We start from the raw sequence: 18,695 nt of genomic DNA, 5'->3' as shown, positions 1-18,695 counted from the left end.
AGAACTCCCCGTCGTACAGAGCAGAGAGAGAACTCCCCGTCGTACAGAGCAGAGAGAGAACTCCCCGTCGTACAGAGCAGAGAGAGAACTCCCCGTCGTACAGAGCAGAGAGAGAACTCCCCGTCGTACAGAGCAGAGAGAGAACAGCCCGTCGTACAGAGCAGAGAGAGAACAGCCCGTCGTACAGAGCAGAGAGAGAACTCCCCGTCGTACAGAGCAGAGAGAGAACTCCCCGTCGTACAGAGCAGAGAGAGAACAGCCCGTCGTACAGAGCAGAGAGAGAACTCCCCGTCGTACAGAGCAGAGAGAGAACTCCCCGTCGTACAGAGCAGAGAGAGAACTCCCCGTCGTACAGAGCAGAGAGAGAACTCCCCGTCGTACAGAGCAGAGAGAGAACTCCCCGTCGTACAGAGCAGAGAGAGAACTCCCCGTCGTACAGAGCAGAGAGAGAACTCCCCGTCGTACAGAGCAGAGAGAGAACTCCCCGTCGTACAGAGCAGAGAGAGAACAGCCCGTCGTACAGAGCAGAGAGAGAACAGCCCGTCGTACAGAGCAGAGAGAGAACTCCCCGTCGTACAGAGCAGAGAGAGAACTCCCCGTCGTACAGAGCAGAGAGAGAACTCCCCGTCGTACAGAGCAGGAGAGAGAACAGCCCGTCGTACAGAGCAGGAGAGAGAACAGCCCGTCGTACAGAGCAGAGAGAGAACTCCCCGTCGTACAGAGCAGAGAGAGAACAGCCCGTCGTACAGAGCAGAGAGAGAACTCCCCGTCGTACAGAGCAGAGAGAGAACAGCTCGTCGTACAGAGCAGGAGAGAGAACAGCCCGTCGTACAGAGCAGAGAGAGAACTCCCCGTCGTACAGAGCAGAGAGAGAACAGCCCGTCGTACAGAGCAGAGAGAGAACAGCCCGTCGTACAGAGCAGAGAGAGAGAACAGCCCGTCGTACAGAGCAGAGAGAGAGAACAGCCCGTCGTACAGAGCAGGAGAGAGAACAGCCCGTCGTACAGAGCAGAGAGAGAGAACAGCCCGTCGTACAGAGCAGGAGAGAGAACAGCCCGTCATACAGAGCAGAGAGAGAACTCCCCGTCGTACAGAGCAGAGAGAGAACAGCCCATCGTACAGAGCAGAGAGAGAGAACAGCCCATCGTACAGAGCAGAGAGAGAACTCCCCGTCGTACAGAGCAGAGAGAGAACTCCCCGTCGTACAGAGCAGAGAGAGAACTCCCCGTCGTACAGAGCAGAGAGAGAACTCCCCGTCATACAGAGCAGAGAGAGAACTCCCCGTCGTACAGAGCAGAGAGAGAACTCCCCGTCGTACAGAGCAGAGAGAGAACTCCCCGTCATACAGAGCAGAGAGAGAACTCCCCGTCGTACAGAGCAGAGAGAGAACAGCCCATCGTACAGAGCAGAGAGAGAGAACAGCCCGTCGTACAGAGCAGAGAGAGAACAGCCCATCGTACAGAGCAGAGAGAGAACAGCCCATCGTACAGAGCAGAGAGAGAGAACAGCCCGTCGTACAGAGCAGAGAGAGAACAGCCCGTCGTACAGAGCAGAGAGAGAGAACAGCCCGTCGTACAGAGCAGAGAGAGAACAGCCCGTCGTACAGAGCAGGAGAGAGAACAGCCTGTCGTACAGAGCAGGAGAGAGAACAGCCCATCGTACAGAGCAGAGAGAGAGAACAGCCGGTCGTACAGAGCAGAGAGAGAACTCCCCGTCGTACAGAGCAGAGAGAGAACAGCCCATCGTACAGAGCAGAGAGAGAGAACAGCCCGTCGTACAGAGCAGAGAGAGAACAGCCCATCGTACAGAGCAGAGAGAGAACAGCCCATCGTACAGAGCAGAGAGAGAGAACAGCCCGTCGTACAGAGCAGAGAGAGAACAGCCCGTCGTACAGAGCAGAGAGAGAGAACAGCCCGTCGTACAGAGCAGAGAGAGAACAGCCCGTCGTACAGAGCAGGAGAGAGAACAGCCTGTCGTACAGAGCAGGAGAGAGAACAGCCCATCGTACAGAGCAGAGAGAGAGAACAGCCCGTCGTACAGAGCAGAGAGAGAACTCCCCGTCATACAGAGCAGAGAGAGAACTCCCCGTCGTACAGAGCAGAGAGAGAACAGCCCATCGTACAGAGCAGAGAGAGAACAGCCCATCGTACAGAGCAGAGAGAGAACAGCCCGTCGTACAGAGCAGGAGAGAGAACTCCCCGTCGTACAGAGCAGAGAGAGAACAGCCCATCGTACAGAGCAGAGAGAGAACAGCCCGTCGTACAGAGCAGGAGAGAGAACTCCCCGTCGTACAGAGCAGAGAGAGAACAGCCCATCGTACAGAGCAGAGAGAGAGAACAGCCCGTCGTACAGAGCAGAGAGAGAACAGCCCGTCGTACAGAGCAGAGAGAGAGAACAGCCCGTCGTACAGAGCAGAGAGAGAACAGCCCGTCGTACAGAGCAGGAGAGAGAACAGCCTGTCGTACAGAGCAGAGAGAGAGAACAGCCCGTCGTACAGAGCAGAGAGAGAACAGCCCGTCGTACAGAGCAGAGAGAGAGAACAGCCCGTCGTACAGAGCAGAGAGAGAATAGCCCGTCGTACAGAGCAGGAGAGAGAACAGCCCGTCGTACAGAGCAGGAGAGAACTTCCCGTTACCGTCTCTCACTCTGTGGGTGGCGTGTTCGTGTGGGGGCTGCGGACACTGGAAGTGTGTCTCAGTCCGTTTCCCGCTTCTGGCTCCTTCACTGTTACTGTTTTTTTTGTTTGTTTTGTGTGTTTTTTTGTATTTTTCTGAAGCTGGAAATGGGGAGAGACAGCCAGCCAGACTCCCGCATGTGCCCGACCAGGATCCACCCGGCACGCCCACCAGGGGCGACGCTCTGCCCACCAGGGGGTGATGCTCTGCCCCTCTGGGGTGTTGCTCTGTTGCGACCAGAGCCACTCTAGCGCCTGGGGCAGAGGCCAAGGAGCCATCCCCAGCGCCCGGGCCATCTTTGCTCCAGTGGAGCCTCGGCTGTGGGAGGGGAAGAGAGAGACAGAGAGGAAGGAAGGGGGGGTGGAGAAGCAAATGGACGCTTCTCCTATGTGCCCTGGCCGGGAATCAAACCCGGGACCCCCACACACCAGGCCGACGCTCTACTGCTGAGCCAACCAGCCAGGGCAACTGTTACTGTTTTCATTGTCGTGGGAAGCGCCAGTCTGAGCAGAAAGCTGCAGCTTAATCCTTCCTGGCGAAGACTACAAGTGCTCAGACAGTAGGACTATGAGTACTGTTAGGGATTCCACAAACAGTCCTCACGAGAGGGGCGTGAGGGTCAGCGACTAGGGCGTGAGTGGGCTTCATAGCTCAGTCGAAGTGCTGGAAAAAATCTTCCTCTAGAAACATTGTTCGGTTGCGTTCATATAATGGAATTTGGGAGCCTACTGTATACCAGGCCGTGCTGGGCAGTGGAAATACAAAGATATAAATGAGAAATGTGCTTCCAGCCTTCAGAACTTAGAGAATAACACGGAAGATGGATGTGAGCAGACAGTGGCAGGAGAGTCTGGTAGGAAATGAGACCGAGTTTGTGGGTTTAAGGAAGACCTATCACCCCCGGGGGAGTTACGGAAGGTTTCACGTGGTAGGTGACGTTTGAGCCGTGTTTGTTTCTGGGGAGCAGTTCACTAGTCAGAGGGGGCAGCGTGTGGCAGAGGCGTGAGAGCCAGGACCAGGTGGAAGTGGGGAGGACAGTCTCCGGTGGCCGTGGGCTGTGTGGTAGTGTGTGCTCAGTAAGTATTGCCGGCTAGGTCGGTGAGTGCAAGAACGGGTATCATACACACATCACACACTCTTCTGTACAACCTGAGGGCAGTGTAGCTACTTTCTTTGGTCAAGTGTATTTCAAATTTTAGCTTAACAGCCCTTGAAACCCAGTCTTTGCATGTAGAGGGAGGGAAAGGCTTATTTATCGAAACACTTATTTACCTTAGGGATTTTGTCTGCCGAGTAGTTATGCAAAGAACAGTGTCCTTTCAGCCCTGGCAGAGCCAAAGTGGAATGCTTCCCAGAAATGGAAAGTGGATGGTCCCATTCAGCACTGTGTCCACCCGGATGGGGCCCCTGCTCACTCTGTCTGCCACCTTGTTTAGAAATTCCTTTACTTCATCCAAGCCCTTGGTCTCAAAGTGGGAGGTGTACACCCCAGGGAGTACACAAGACGTTAATTTTGGGATAGAGGAAGAAAATATTAGCATTTCTAGTTATAGTTGACCCTGGCATGCCACAGATGTGACCTGTGTGGGTGCACTTGCACACGGTATTTTTCGGTAAACACTCTATGTGTATTTTTCTCTTCCTTAGGATTTTCTTAATAAATTCTCTAGCTTAGCCTGACCTGTGGTAGTGCAGTGGATAAAGTGTCGACCTGGAATCCTGAGGTTGCCTGTTCAAAACCCTGGGCTTACCCGGTTAAGGCACATGTGAGATTTGATGTTTCCTGCTCTTCCCCCCTTGTGTCTCCCTTCTCTCTCTCTCTTTCTCTCTCTCTCTCTCTCTCTCTCTCTCTCTCTCTCTCTCTCTCCTCTCTCAAATGGATAAATAAAATCTTTTTAAGAATTCTATTAAAAATATATTCTCTAGCTTATTTTCTTGGAAGACCATAGTATGTAATACATGTAACATACAAAATACTGCTCGAGGGGGAGGGAGTTGGTTTTCCTAACCCCCTGCATTGTAGGGGTTAACTCTATATTACTTTTTATGACAGTTGTTTGATTTCTATTTTGGTGTCTAAGAAACACATATATACACATAAACACGCTCACACATACACTAAACACACATACACACAACATACATACACATACACAGAGTGAGTGAGTGTGCTCCTCCTCCTTCCGTTTCTCCTGGCATATGTGACTGAAGTCATCCATGCAGGACGTGTTCAAAGGGATCTTAAAATATTTTAAGCCTGACCAGGCGGTGGCGCAGTGGATAAGTGTCGGACTGGGATGTGGAGGACCCTGGTTCCAAACCCCGAGGTCACCAGCCTGAGCACGGGCTCATCTGGCTTGAGCAAGACTCACCAGCTTGAGCCCAAGGTCTCTGGCTCGAGCAAGGGGTCACTGGCTCTGCTGGAGCCTCCGTGGTCAAGGTACATATGAGAAAGAAAGCAATCAGTGAACAACTAAGGTGCTGCAACGAAGACTTGATGCTTCTCATCTCTCTCCCTTCCTGTCTGTCCCTATCTGTCCCTCTCTCTGTCTCTGTCACACACAAACACAAAATTTTTAATTCTTCTAGGATTTAAAAAATTAAAAAATATGTACACCTTATTTAATGCTGTTTTAAAAGAAACTTTAATGAAGTAAAAATAATAGGTCATAACTCATATTTAACAGTGAATGTACACTTGTGGATACTTGAAATAGATTTTTTTTTGCACCAAAGTAGCTTTCAAAGAACGACCCATAACGTGTTTTCTTCTGGAGGGGAAGGAACTCCCTGAACATCCTTGCTGTTTCAGCCCCTCGTCGGTTGCTGCCCTCCTCAGTCGCTTACAGATCACTATTGCAAAGTCTGTCAGGTTCCTTGTGTGGCCACACCTTCCCTGGAGCTATTGGCCGTGACACAGGCATCCAGAGTCCCCGTGGTGTGTTTGTTCTGAGGTGTGCTCTTCTGCCGTCGCTGTGGATGGTCTGTCTCAGCTGTGTGTTCTTGTCCTGTCCAGTCTCGCTCGTTGCTGGTAGCTATGCAGCTCCTTCTGCAGAGAAGGTGCCCTGTGCTGTTGCCCGCGGCGGCACTGAAGGGGAGAGCCTGCTCCTGGCACTCAGCGGGATGATTTTTCTCTAGCTTAGATTTTGACCCTTTCCTTCCTCCCTCCCTTCCTCCTCCCTTCTTCCTTTCATCCCTCCCAGCTTAGTCTAAATGGCCTATCACTTGTACAACCCACCAGGACAAATTCTTCCCTCTCAAGATCCAGGCGTGTGGCATGACTTGCGGTCTTATTCAGGGTGTTAGTCACCACACACCTCCTCTGTCAGGTGAAGCAAATGCTACAGGACGCAGGCTATAAAAACAGATTGTTTTAAAAATGTTAGACTGCTTAGAATTCTTTTAGTGACTTAGGGAAGTACTTGCAGTTTTGTTCTGTTTGGTATTTTGGTGAATCGTAGGTTGTGGTTTTTCTGAGCTTGGGCTGCTGTTCTCCATTTATCTCCATGTTTTTAAAGCCCCGGTGGGCACACATTCATTAACAAGGGTGACTTCTGGGCTTTCAGGGACGTGGAACCCTTGACAGTGGAACCATTTCTATGGTCTTTCGTACTTGTCAAGTGCTCTTCTGTTTTCGTAAGTGTTGTCTTTCTCCTGTGATAGTAAATAACAAAGCCAGAGTTAAGGTTACGTAGGCAACGGCATCTCGCTGAAGGCCCCCCGCTGTGCCTTCTTGCTTTCTGGGCCCCAGGTCTCCTTCCACTGATCTTAAAGGTCAAGTTCCATTTTTCCTGTATTTCAGAGTAAGATGCGGGAACTGAAAATCAATTTTCTAGTTCAGGTGTCATGGTCAAAGCCCTGGCTCCGCACATGTTCTTCTCCTCTCCTGGCTTGTCTCCAGGCCACTTACCTTTGCCTCTTTGCTGGAAATGATACCCAGTCTCACTAAGAAAACAGTGTGAACAGGCATTTGTAATGGCTCAGAATGGCATCTTGGGTGGTCAGACCATTTAATATGTTTGTATTTACATTGGAGGGTGGAAATGACTACTTAGACAGTATACCCTCCTGGATGAAAATTCTTTTTTGAAAGTTGATTTAAAGGCCTGACCTGTGGTGGCACAGTGGATAAAGAGTCGACCTGGAGTGCTGAGGTCGCTGGTTTGAATCCCCAGGCTTGCCTGGTCAAGGCACATATGGGAGTTGATGCTTCCTGCTCCTCCTCCCCTTCTCTGTCTCTCTCTCTCCTCTCCCTCTAAAATGGATAAAGTCTTAAATGAAAAAAAGTTGATTGGAAAGAACACGCCTCTTTTGGAAACCTGTTGCGTGTGCCCTCTGGCTGCTGTCTCGAGAGGAAAATACCCTCAGTGGTCCATAGTTCTTCCTACACCCCAGCCCTGAACACTGACGAAGTGGTCAGCGTTTACTTCATCCCCTGTCTCTGTTCCGCTGTGAATTTATCTCTTCCTCGTCAGCAGTGAGTAACATTTACTAACTGCCTTGATCCGCAAGAGTTTGCAACATCTGTCAACGCCGGTTCCTGCCTGCTGGACCAAGGAGCCTTTAACCCCGGGGGCCCCTCTGTCCGCCCCGGGGAGCCCCTCTGTCCGCCCTGGGAGCCCCTCTGTCCTCCCCGGGGAGCCCTCTGTCTGTCCTCCCCGGAGAGCCCTCTGTCTGTCCTCCCCGGGAGAGCCCCTCTGTCTGTCCTCCCCGGAGAGCCCTCTGTCTGTCCTCCCCGGGAGAGCCCCTCTGTCCTCCCCGGGAGAGCCCCTCTGTCCTCCCCGGGAGAGCCCTCTGTCTGTCCTCCCCGGGAGAGCCCCTCTGTCCGCCTCGGGAGAGCCCCTCTGTCCTCCCCGGGGAGCCCCTCTGTCCTCCCCGGAGAGCCCTCTGTCTGTCCTCCCCGGAGAGCCCTCTGTCTGTCCTCCCCGGGAGAGCCCCTCTGTCTGTCCTCCCCGGAGAGCCCTCTGTCTGTCCTCCCCGGGAGAGCCCCTCTGTCCGCCTCGGGAGGGCCCCTCTGTCCTCCCCGGGAGAGCCCCTCTGTCCTCCCCGGAGGGCCCCTCTGTCCTCCCCGGGAGAGCCCCTCTGTCCTCCCCGGGAGAGCTCCTCTGTCCTCCCCGGGAGGGCTCCTCTGTCCACCCCGGGAGGGCTCCTCTGTCCTCCCCGGGAGAGCCCTTCTGTCCTCCCCGGGAGAGCCCCTCTGTCCTCCCCGGGAGAGCCCCTCTGTCCTCCCCGGGAGAGCTCCTCTGTCCTCCCCGGGAGGGCTCCTCTGTCCGCCCCGGGAGGGCCCCTCTGTCCTCCCCGGGAGAGCCCCTCTGTCCTCCCCGGGAGAGCTCCTCTGTCCTCCCCGGGAGGGCCCCTCTGTCCTCCCCGGGAGGGCCCCTCTGTCCGCCCCGGGAGAGCCCCTCTGTCCTCCCCGGGAGGGCCCCTCTGTCCGCCCCGGGAGAGCCCCTCTGTCCTCCCCGGGAGGGCCCCTCTGTCCTCCCCGGGAGAGCTCCTCTGTCCACCCCGGGAGGGCCCCTCTGTCCACCCCGGGGCCCCTCTGTCCGCCCCGGGGGTCCCTCTGTCCAGCCCAGGAGCCCCTCTGTCCACCCCGGGTCCCTCTGTCCGCCCCGGGGGCCCCGTGTCCACTGGGCTTTGGGAGTCCCTGTCCCTGAGGCGCCAGCCCGGGCTCTCCAGTGCTGTGCCCGACGTCCTGTGTTAGCGTTCATCAGAGCAGGTCCTGAGCGCGCTCACTGGGTGGGAAAGCCCTCTCTTGGTGTGACCGTCGCAGCATGTGGGCAGCTCAGTTTCTTTTAGTCAGACGCACGCTATATCTGCTTGTCTTTTTCGTACTTGATACTTACGGGTTGTCGGCTTGTTCCCACGTGTCTCTTACTGTAAAGTTCTTGAGCAATTTCTTGGAAAACACGCCTGGCGCTCTTCTGTAAGTACAGATGAGGAGAAATGCCCATTTTAGGACTAGAGGCGTTTGGTGTTGCCCATCACCAGCCTTTCCCTTCCCGCCACCCCCCAGCATGCCGACACCCACCGTTCACAATGGAATTTTGATATACTAAGTAGAATGTTGGGGCCCTGGCTGGCTGGTTCAGTGGATAGGGCATCAGCCCACCGTATGGACGTCTTGGGTTCGATTCCCAGTCAGGGCACACAAGAGAAGTGACCATCTGCTTCTCTCCTTTCTCTCCCCTCCCCTCCCTCCCCTCCCCTCCCCTCCCCTCCCTCTTCCTCTCTCTTGAGGTAGTAGTTTGAGTGAGCGTTGGCCCCAGACAAGGGTTGCCGGGTGGATCCTGGTCGGGGCACATGCGAGAGTCTGTCTCACTATCTCCCCTCCTCTCACTTAAAAAAAAAAGTAGAATTTAGGGCTGAGAACTATAAAGTTTAAATCCTAGTTGATCATTTGAGATTTTCATTGAGTTTCTCACTAGAAAACAGTAGGTATAGTTGAAGTTACCATGATGTTCTCTGTTCTTAAACTGTTTCAGACTTGAAATAGTTACAACCAGCCACAATGTAAAAGATTTTACAAGCATTGGTCTGTACCTTTTGTGAATCTTCTGTTTCTTTGTTTCTTCGAGTGTTAGATTTTGACTGTCAAGAAGAAAAGTCATTTCATGTAGTCAAAACAATCGCAGCAGACACCTCCTCCCATGAGATTGAATGAACTGAATATTTAATGTTATACAGTAAGGGTTAATTTTCATGTTGTTTCTGAGATGCTTTTATTATCATTAATCAAATGGCTCAGGGTGATGTTGACGGTTGGATTGATAGCAGTCTTTATACAACACACACAGATGCCCTGTATAGCGTGTGAGCAGCAGGGAGAAGCCCTTTCTCAGAAACCTGAGGCCTTTTAAGAATGTTTTCGGGCAGCCTGACCTGGGGTGGCGCAGTGGATAAAACGTCAACCTCGAACGTGAGGACGCCGGTTTGAAACCCTGGGCTTGTCTGGTCAAGGCACCTGTGGGAGTTGGTGCTTCCTGCTCCCTCTCTCTCTCTCTCTCTCTGTGTCTCTATCTCTCTTTTTCTCTCTCTCTATCTCTCTTTCTCTTTCTCTCTCTCTCTCTCTCTCTCTCTATTTCACTCATTGTCACTCTCCCCTCCTCTTTAAAATGAATAATAATAAAAAAAGAACAGTTTAGAGCAGCTTCTAATCTCTTTGCTCATTCTTAAACCTTTCTTAACCCGCCCCCTACCCCCACCCCAGCAGAAAGATGGTTACAGAGGGCTCCTCATTCCCTATTACTGGGCTTTCGAGAGAAAACACCGTAGACTCTCATCAGTAACAGTTTCTGTGATGAAAACTTGTGCTTTCTCCTCCGACCTTTAGGAAGATGTTAATGAGGTGAGCTGGTTCTGAGGCTCAGGTGGGGAAGGGCGGGCGTCATCCGGGTGACAGTCCCCAAGGCTCTGGGGAACGTCAGCGCCAGGGAACTGGACTTACTCTGGAGAGGACGATGAAGACCACGAGCACAGCAGCCACGTAGAGGGACAGCAGGGACACCAGCGCCACCAGGAGGCCGTGCATCTCCTCGCCGAGACCTCTCTTTTCTTGTTCATGCAAAAAACAGACAGAGCCAGGTGCATTATTGACATTTATTACTGCAAGTCCATGTTTAGAGGTGAAACATGAACTTACTTACTCTGCTTGGTGACACATAAAACTTACGGTCTCAATTCAAAAGACACTCAAGTATATGGTATGGGTCAAGCCAGATTCATCCATGTTTTTTTAAATGTATTATCCGGAAAATGTTGCTTGTTTTTTTTAAAACTAAAAAAAGGGTCTTTAAAATCCAGTTAATTGTCATAATGGTAAGAGTCACTTTTTATATAAAGCGTTACTCAAAGTCAGGTGAACATTTCCAGACAGCATGTTCAGAAACATTGAAGATTTCTTTCGGTAGAAGTGATACATAGTGGCGTCAGCGTCACTGAGAGTCTGTCTATGGAGGGATGCTGCCGTCTGACCTCGAGGCGCTGTGTGTACCTGGCTGACCAGTGCTGGCTGTCCAGGGACTGGGAACCCACTCCACACTTGGAAGACAGGTGCTGTTGGAAGTCCCCCTTTTTCTTGCTGTCAAGACTTATAAGTAGAATTATTAAATCCATCTTGACCTTCCGGATTCCCCCTCCCTGCAGGAAGTGTCCTGTGCTCTAGGCAGGGATGGGCAGCATGCTGTATCTTCAAGCACTTGACTATTCGAAGTACATGTTTTTCGAAATACCATGTGACTTGTAGTCCTTATCTGAAGAGCCTGCTGAGTGGCCAGTCCTGCCCTGCTCTCCGTGTGTGTGTACAGGGCTGGGTGGACCGCGGGGTCCCCGCCCTGAGCGCAGCGCCACCACTGACCTCTCACCACCAGCACGGTCCCTTCTCCTGTCCGCTTGGCCCACGGGTCCTTGCTGGGCGCGGCTATGCCGCAGACGTAGATGGCGCTGTCGTTGGCGGTCGGCCTGTGGATGGTGAGGGCGACCTGGTTCTGGCCCTGGGTCTCCACCAGGAACTTGTCCGCCTCGTTCCCCTGGCACCCGTCCGGGCAGAGCACCTCCAGCTGCTGTGCCCCGAAGCGGAACCACAGGCTGCGGACGGGCTGGGACGGGCAGCCCTCCCTGGAGAAGGAGCAGGGCACGGTCACCGCCGCCTGGGCCAGGTCCACCTCCAGGATGGACGGCTGAGAGACAGAGACGGTGCAGCTGTCCGCAGCACCTGTGGGAGGGGACAGCTGGGCTTGGTCTCGCTGACCTGGGCAGTTGGGGACCCCGTCTCCTGTCCTTCCCTCCCTCCCAGCACAGACGCGACCTCTAGAGGTGACGGCGGCAACCTCACCCCTCGGGGTGTGGCCCTGATCTCCCAGCTCACAGGGAGGCCTGGGTACTGGGGCCCCGCCCTGCCACGGAGGTGGCCGCGGGCCCCTGGGCAGGAGTCGGGTCCCTGTGCTCACACTCAGCAGACTGCCTGCCCAGAGTCCGCTTTTCCCTGGACCCAGGCCACGCTGGCCTGCAGTGTCCTGTGCTGCTGGGCCCACGCCCCGGCCTGCAGTGTCCTGTGCTGCTGGGCCCACGCCCCGGCCTGCAGTGTCCTGTGCTGCTGGGCCCACGCCCCGGCCTGCAGTGTCCTGTGCTGCTGGGCCCACGCCCCGGCCTGCAGTGTCCTGTGCTGCTGGGCCCACGCCCCGGCCTGCAGTGTCCTGTGCTGCTGGGCCCACGCCCCGGCCTGCAGTGTCCTGTGCTGCTGGGCCCACGCCCCGGCCTGCAGTGTCCTGTGCTGCTGGGCCCACGCCCCGGCCTGCAGTGTCCTGTGCTGCTGGGCCCACGCCCCGGCCTGCAGTGTCCTGTGCTGCTGGGCCCACGCCCCGGCCTGCAGTGTCCTGTGCTGCTGGGCCCACGCCCCGGCCTGCAGTGTCCTGTGCTACTGGGCCCATGCCCCCCCCGTGTGTCTGTCACACTGGGGCTTCGCCTTGTGGAGTTGGGGTCGCTGCATGGCAGGTCACAGTTGACCCCTTGCAGCCCAGCTGTCCCCGCGGGAAGCGCTGTGGAAGGCCCGGCGTGGGCCCGGGGACCGGCCACGCTGGCTGGGGACTGGCTGGGGACTGGCTGGGGACTGGCTGGGGACTGGCTGGGGACTGGCCGAGCAGGCGAGCAGACGCGATTCCCCGGGACTGTCACCGTGTGCCGTCCCTGTGGCCTCTCTGGTGGACAGTCTGTGCTGAGGGCCACGGACCTGGGTCGGGAGCCTGGCTTCGCCAGCCCCTCGGCCTGTGTCCCCGCGTCCTTGAGAGCAGGGCGGGGCTGGTGTCTGCACTGGGGCTGGGGGACCATCGCGGTGGGAGGAGTGTTGACTCGCCCCACCCTTGGGAAGTGTGTAAGGAGAGGAAGGGTTTCAGTGGCCACCACCGCCGTCCCTGCTTCCACAGTGTCACATGCCCGTGTCAGGGACAGCGTGGGCGTCCCCGTGGGTGTTAGGGCCGCCCTGGACACCCAGCCAGTGCCCTCTCCACCACGTGCTGCTGCCCAGCCACGCAGGGTGACCCTGCTGTGGCCTTCTCGTCCCGGCATCGGAAACCGGAAAGCCACTCGGGTGAGTGGAAGTGGCAGTCTTGCCCCAAACCCTCTGGGGCAAGGGAGGCTCTGTGGAGAATAGTATTGGTGGGGACACATTAGAATTTTTTTGGCCAGTTTCTGGTCTGACTTCTGCCTGGTGGTGTGTGCCTGAGTGGTCTCATCCGTGGGAGTCTGTAAGTGAAACAGAGAAGTCACCCTGCTGGTCTGATGTGCCGTCCGGGGGCGGGTCCCGCTGGACACTTCCCCACAGGTCTTGTGAGGCACCTCTGTGCTCACCACCTTGAGTGTTAGGATTTGTCCAGGTGAGGCGAGCTCGGAGCTCCTGCGTGACCTGCTCAGTGTGACCCACATGAGGGGCTGGTAGCCCTCACGCCCCCTGCCCAGACTGTCCCCCAAGAAGCCCGGAGAATGCCACATGGAGGGTGGTCATCACCATGTCTTAGAAGCTTGGACTGTACAATAATTGGGCCCGTCAGCACGTGACAGGGTCACCAGCGTGTCTCCAAGTCCCCTGTCCCCGGGCGTTCTTCAGAGGAGATGCTGGCTGTCAGCACTTTCCTTGGAGAACTAATACCCCAGGTTGAAAGAGATAACTGTGTTTGCAACTCTGGGGTTTTCTGTGTCCACCCTTGTCTCAGTTCTGCAAAGTGGGTCTGAGTGGGACCGAGCCACCAGCCAGGTTTCCTGTGAGCGAGCACAGGCTCGCGGGGAAACTTCTGTTTTCCGCCCGCGCCAGTTAAGCAACCTCCCGGCTCTAGAAAAGAGAAGTTTCCACCATTTGTCATCCCCTAGAGGCCCCTGTGAAAATGCTGGAGCTCTCGTGTTCTGTAGGGTGGCTTTGAAAGCACAGTACCCCTGGAGAGGCGGAAAGTTTATCTGCTTGCTGGATGCAATTAAAAAAGGTTATTTTACTATTCTAAGAACAACGAAACTAGAAAATAAGGGAAAACTAATTTATGACACTGGAAAAAACCCACCTCTTGTGGACGATTTCAGACATGCAGACGTAGTAGCTGGCCCAGTGAGCCTGGTCGTCCCCAGCGGGGGCCCCGTTCCGTCCCCCCCCCCATGCCCTTTCACCCCCATGTTGTTTCGGGGTCGGTCCCCCACACGCTGTCCTCACAGCTCTGTGGGCATGGCTTTAAGAGACCAGGATTCCTCTTTGAAACAGCACCCGTTAAAAGTTTATAAACATCGTATTATGTACTTCATAGAAAAAAGAAATACAGTCTGACTGAAGGTAGAAATAGAAATCACTCACAGTTCTTTTACCCCAAATATCCACTGTGAACAGTTTTATATATTTTTAGCAGATAAAGTAAAATAATAATAATTTTAAGAGCTTTTGCTGCCTTCTCTACCCTAGGACCCAAACTCTGTGGGCAGATCTGCAATCCTTGAATTTATCAGAGCTACGGTGAGACGATTAGAACTGCGAGGTGGGAATCACTGTCTCCTTCCCGGTGCAAAACAGACGGAGGCAGGATTTTTAAAAACAGATACATCAGAGGACGGTTATTCTCTGAAAAGGAGCCACAGCATTTTCTTCTCCCCAGCGAGTTACTCTTTAATGTACAGACCTGCAGCTTCCCAGAAACAGGGTCTTTGAAAGGAGTCACGTGCTGCTTAGTGCCCACTCTGCAGACCGAGTTTGGGAACTGATCACCGGCAGCCGACCAGCACAGGGGGTTTCAGGCATATTTTCAACCCTTGGGTGAGGGTCCCGCTCCGTCAGGCAGCATAAGAGCAAAGGGAATTTTTCCGTGTGGTAGGAAACTGCCCCAGCTAGTCTTTTATCATCTGTTTCCCTGGGAGAAGGAAACGTGACGGCCCAGACAGTGTCCGCCCCGGGAGGGAGCAAGCACCTTACCGACAGAGAGCAGAACCAGGCCGACCGCCAGCCCCAGCGCGACCCGGCCCGCGTCCGCCGCCTCCATGTCTGCGTGTGCGGCCGGGAGTCTGCTCGGGGAGGCTCAGCGCTCTCTCTCTTCAGACAGGAAGAGCCGAAGAGAGGAACTCGCATTCAGGAACCATAATCAGGAACTTGGAGACATTGTGCAAATGTTGTTTGTCACTCCGTTGCACCATTTCAAGTTGAGATTTTTCACCTAGACCTGTTTCTGGATGTCCGTTATGACACCTCTCCTGGATCTCACCGGTTCCCAGGAAGAAGTATCGTTGGACAGATAACCCACCTTCTAAATGTTCTGGAGCGGTTCCGTCAGGGGCGCTGGGCACCTACTGTGCGCTCAGGGCTGGGCCAGTGTCTTTGGGAGAAGCGGAAGGAGGTGGTTTTATCTAGAGACAAGAGAAAGATAGTGGACCATAAATACGTCCTAGCACAATAAAACCATAAGCAATGTGCCCAGTTTTGTGTGAGCCGGTGTTAATGTGCTGTGACACCAATGTGTGGAACCTCTGTCACCCACGGTCCCCCAGCCCCCACTCCCCCAACCTCAGAGCTGACTCTGGTGACCTAAGCAGAAGGGAATTTATGGGGAGGATTGGGGGTGGGTGGGGCAGTCGCACTGTCACTGGGAAGACGGGGGAGTCGTGGGGGAGGGGCTGTAGCCATAGAAAAGCAGGGACTCACTTCCTCAGGTGGCCTGGAGCTCACTCCACGGTGCTGAGCAAGACTCTGACTAGTACAGGTCAGAGCCACCCCGGCCGGCCGTCTCACCAGCCTGCTCTGGCCCCCCACCCCACCCCCACGTCGCTGGCTCTTCTTCCCAGCGTGCAGCCAGTGTGTCCACGCTCAGCCCCGTGTGTCTGAGGGGCCCCGTGTGTCCGCACTCGCTCAGCCCCGTGTGTCTGAGGGGGCCCCGTGTGTCCGCGCTCGACCCCGTGTGTCTGAGGGGGCCCTGTCTGTCTGAGGGGGCCCCGTGTGTCCGCACTCGACCCCGTGTGTCTGAGGGGGCCCCGTCTGTCTGAGGGGGCCCCGTGTGTCCGAGGGGGCCCCGTGTGTCCATGGGGGCCCCGTGTGTCCGTGGGGGCCCCGTGTGTCCACACTCGCTCAGCCCCATGTGTCTGAGGGGGCCCCGTGTGTCCGCGCTCGACCCCGTCTGTCTGAGGGGGCCCCGTGTGTCTGAGGGGGCCCCGTGTGTCCACACTCGCTCAGCCCCATGTGTCTGAGGGGGCCCCGTGTGTCCGCGCTCGACCCCGTCTGTCTGAGGGGGCCCCGTCTGTCTGAGGGGGCCCCGTCTGTCTGAGGGGGCCCCGTGTGTCCGCGCTCGACCCCGTCTGTCTGAGGGGGCCCCGTGTGTCCGAGGGGGCCCCGTCTGTCTGAGGGGGCCCCGTGTGTCCGCGCTCGACCCCGTCTGTCTGAGGGGGCCCCGTCTGTCTGAGGGGGCCCCGTGTGTCCGCGCTCGACCCCGTCTGTCTGAGGGGGCCCCGTGTGTCCGCGCTCGACCCCGTCTGTCTGAGGGGGCCCCGTGTGTCCGTGGGGGCCCCGTGTGTCCACACTCGCTCAGCCCCATGTGTCTGAGGGGGCCCCGTGTGTCCACGCTCGACCCCGTCTGTCTGAGGGGGCCCCGTGTGTCCGCGCTCGACCCCGTCTGTCTGAGGGGGCCCCGTGTGTCCGTGGGGGCCCCGTGTGTCCACACTCGCTCAGCCCCATGTGTCTGAGGGGGCCCCGTGTGTCCGCGCTCGACCCCGTCTGTCTGAGGGGGCCCCGTGTGTCCGTGGGGGCCCCATGTGTCCACACTCGCTCAGCCCCATGTGTCTGAGGGGGCCCCGTGTGTCCACGCTCGACCCTGTCTGTCTGAGGGGGCCCCGTGTGTCCGCGGACTGAAAGGCAGGGGAGCTGCTTCCCAGGCCGCCTGCCGCCGAGACCCCACCCAGGACAGGGTTCCGGGCTGGCCCACCGAAAGGAGGGGGCTCTTCCCACGGGGGGGTGTGCGCGTGGCCCCTCGCGGAGTGTGGTCTTCTCATTCACAGAAAGTTCTTCCCGTCTGGATTTAGCAACAGTTTTACTGTGTGTGTTTATTTTACATCCCATCATATCTAGAAGCACCCGATTTACATGCACCATTGTGTGCGCATGTGTGTGCGTGGACCCGAAGACCCTCTCGCCCCCTTCCTCAGGCGCCCACGGATGTGGAAATGACCGACAGGCTTCAGTCTCTGTTCTCAGACGTGCTGGGCTGACTCGTCCCTGGCAGTCCTCAGCTTTTCTGTCTGATGACATCGTTCTGAATAGTTAGGGAGTGGATCAGCTTCCCTCGAGAAACACACTGATGATCTATTTTTTAAAATTAAGATCCTGTATTAACCTAGTTTTATTTTCAGCCTAATAAACCTCTTCAGTTAGTATGCTGCCTGCCTACCTCGGTGGTGTTTTCTTGCATGTATCCAAAACCGTCTTTCAGATACGTGTTGCTCTCTACTTCAGTCCTCCCGTATTTAGGGGGCCGTTCTCCAAGCCCAGTAACGGTTCCGCCCCAGCGGGTCGGTCTGCAGGAGGGTGATGTCCGAGCTGTCAGCGGGGGTAACAGCGTGGGTGTTGGGTCCGGGCGCCCTGACAGCGCCTGTCCGCTCTGATGGTCAGACTGTGAGCCGACTGCGTCCTCAGCCCTTCTGAGCTCGGACCTGGTTCCGTCCACCTCGTCGGGGCCCTGGGGGCGGGCGCACACCCAGCCCTCCCTCCTCCTCCAGTAACTGGCTTGTTCGAGAACTTAACTTCATGTTCCTCTTTGTTTTAGTAGGTGGCAAGTGGGAGAAACCATCAGAGGTTTTGGAGATCAAGGGCCAGAACTGGGAAGAGCAGGTGAACAGCCTGCCCGACGTCTTCAGGAAGGCGGGGTTCGCCATCGAAGCGTTCACCAGGCTGCCCTACCTGTGCGAAGGGGACATGTACAATGACTACTACGTCCTGGACGACGCCGTCTTCGTCCTCAAACCCGTGTAGGCCCGGGGAGCCCGCGGTCTGGGGGGCTCTGCCCCAAGAGCCTCCCCCTCTGGGAAGGGGGTGGTCTGCATTCTCCATTTACGGAAGGGAGGAGCTTCGGGGACTGTCGTTCTAAATACCATGTAGGAATTTAAAAAGCCAAAATACTAATTATTTCTTTGTAGTGTGTAAAAGGAATGTTGTTTTTTTTTTTTTTAAAAAAAAAAAACAAACACAAAGCCCCCAACTCTTTGAGGATTTTTATCGGTTCTTACTCAATTAATGCAGGTCTCACTGCAATTATGGAAGATATTTTTATACTTCATTGCAGTGGGGACTCCGTCCCAGTCCAAGCAATAGTCGTGACATCCCATGGAACCAATAAAGACACGGAGCGTTTTTAATAAAATGAAGACTGGCAATAAAGGTGTCCAGTTCCGTTGCAAATACTGGTGATAAGATTTAGCCACTGATACTCTTTCATGTTTAGACATTCTGTCGTCATTATTCAAGAAAATGTTTTTAATCATGCTAATAAACTTTTTTGGAGACGACTTGGTGTCAGGTTTGGGTTCCTATAAGTGTCCCCCCCCCCCAGCGTCTTGCACAGCTTTGACTCCTTCAGGGGTGACTCCTTCAGGGGTGTCGAAATGGGACCGTTATGCGAAAGGAGCAGGTGATGTGAACCCCTGGAAGGCTTTACACCTGAGGGGCGGGGAGGTGTGGTCGTTGCAGACTGTGGACACCAGGCGGCTGAGACCGACCCTCCAAGGAACGACCCCCTTTTGGATACAGTACTTCAGGGACCACCCTACTTCCCAGCTTATGCAAAACACGGGGTTCTGACATTGGAATAGCAAACATCCCATTCTACACTCAGACACTTGATTTTTCTGCACAATCTCAGGTTCTTAGAATGAAAACATTCAGTTGTCCCTACCAAAAAAAAAAAAAGAAAAAAAAATGCCACCTAAAAGATGTTTTAATTCAACTTCTCCCTCTACACTTTGTAAACCTCTTTCCCAGAACTTGGTTCTTCCTAAATAAAATCTTCTGCTGACTTGATTATT

The 18,695-nt window shown here is 55.2% G+C and overlaps 2 protein-coding genes across 6 annotated transcripts in view; one reads left to right on the top strand and one right to left on the bottom strand.

The window, feature by feature from the left end:
- METTL9 (methyltransferase 9, His-X-His N1(pi)-histidine) overlaps positions 1 to 18,179 on the top strand; it is a 50,628-nt gene extending 32,449 nt beyond the window's left edge. For 3 of the 4 annotated variants that reach the window (XM_066275881.1, XM_066275884.1, XM_066275885.1), the window contains exon 5: positions 17,441 to 18,179. In XM_066275881.1, the coding sequence (XP_066131978.1) occupies positions 17,441 to 17,646 (206 nt within the window). In that variant the 3' untranslated portion in view covers positions 17,647 to 18,179. The remainder of the gene's footprint in view (positions 1 to 17,440) is intronic. The other variant, XM_066275882.1, reaches the window with a different exon arrangement.
- Positions 5,255 to 15,081, bottom strand: IGSF6 (immunoglobulin superfamily member 6). 2 transcript variants are annotated; one of them, XM_066275876.1, is made up of 7 exons: positions 14,611 to 15,081; positions 11,029 to 11,385; positions 10,120 to 10,226; positions 9,216 to 9,263; positions 8,519 to 8,596; positions 6,787 to 6,930; positions 5,255 to 6,329 (listed from the first exon to the last, which is right to left on the bottom strand). In XM_066275876.1, the coding sequence occupies exons 1-7, from the start codon at positions 14,675 to 14,677 to the stop codon at positions 6,273 to 6,275; spliced, it is 858 nt and encodes a 285-aa protein (XP_066131973.1). In that variant the 5' UTR covers positions 14,678 to 15,081; the 3' UTR covers positions 5,255 to 6,272. The 2 variants fall into 2 exon arrangements, with proteins under 2 accessions (XP_066131973.1, XP_066131974.1); XM_066275877.1 differs by lacking the exon at positions 6,787 to 6,930 and having other exon boundaries at positions 5,261 to 6,329; positions 14,611 to 15,073.
- Positions 18,180 to 18,695: the final 516 nt, after the last annotated feature.

The sequence above is a fragment of the Saccopteryx bilineata genome, chromosome 4 (assembly GCF_036850765.1).
Source record: "Saccopteryx bilineata isolate mSacBil1 chromosome 4, mSacBil1_pri_phased_curated, whole genome shotgun sequence".
Lineage (NCBI taxonomy): Eukaryota > Metazoa > Chordata > Mammalia > Chiroptera > Emballonuridae > Saccopteryx > Saccopteryx bilineata.
Note: the sequence above shows the minus strand (reverse complement) of the source record. Positions and strands in the feature narration are given on the sequence as shown.

Excerpts from the sequence above, each read along its gene's own strand:
- IGSF6 (XM_066275876.1), bottom strand. The coding sequence starts at position 14,677 with ATGGAGGCGGCGGACGCGGGCCGGGTCGCGCTGGGGCTGGCGGTCGGC. Across the intron at positions 6,931-8,518 it reads TGGGAACAAGCCGACAACCC|AGGGAGAGGAGAGAGAGAGA; the intron begins GTAAGTATCAAG and ends TATCCATTTTAG. Across the intron at positions 6,330-6,786 it reads TATCCACTGTGCCACCACAG|GAGAAAGACAACACTTACGA; the intron begins GTCAGGCCTTTA and ends TTACTATCACAG.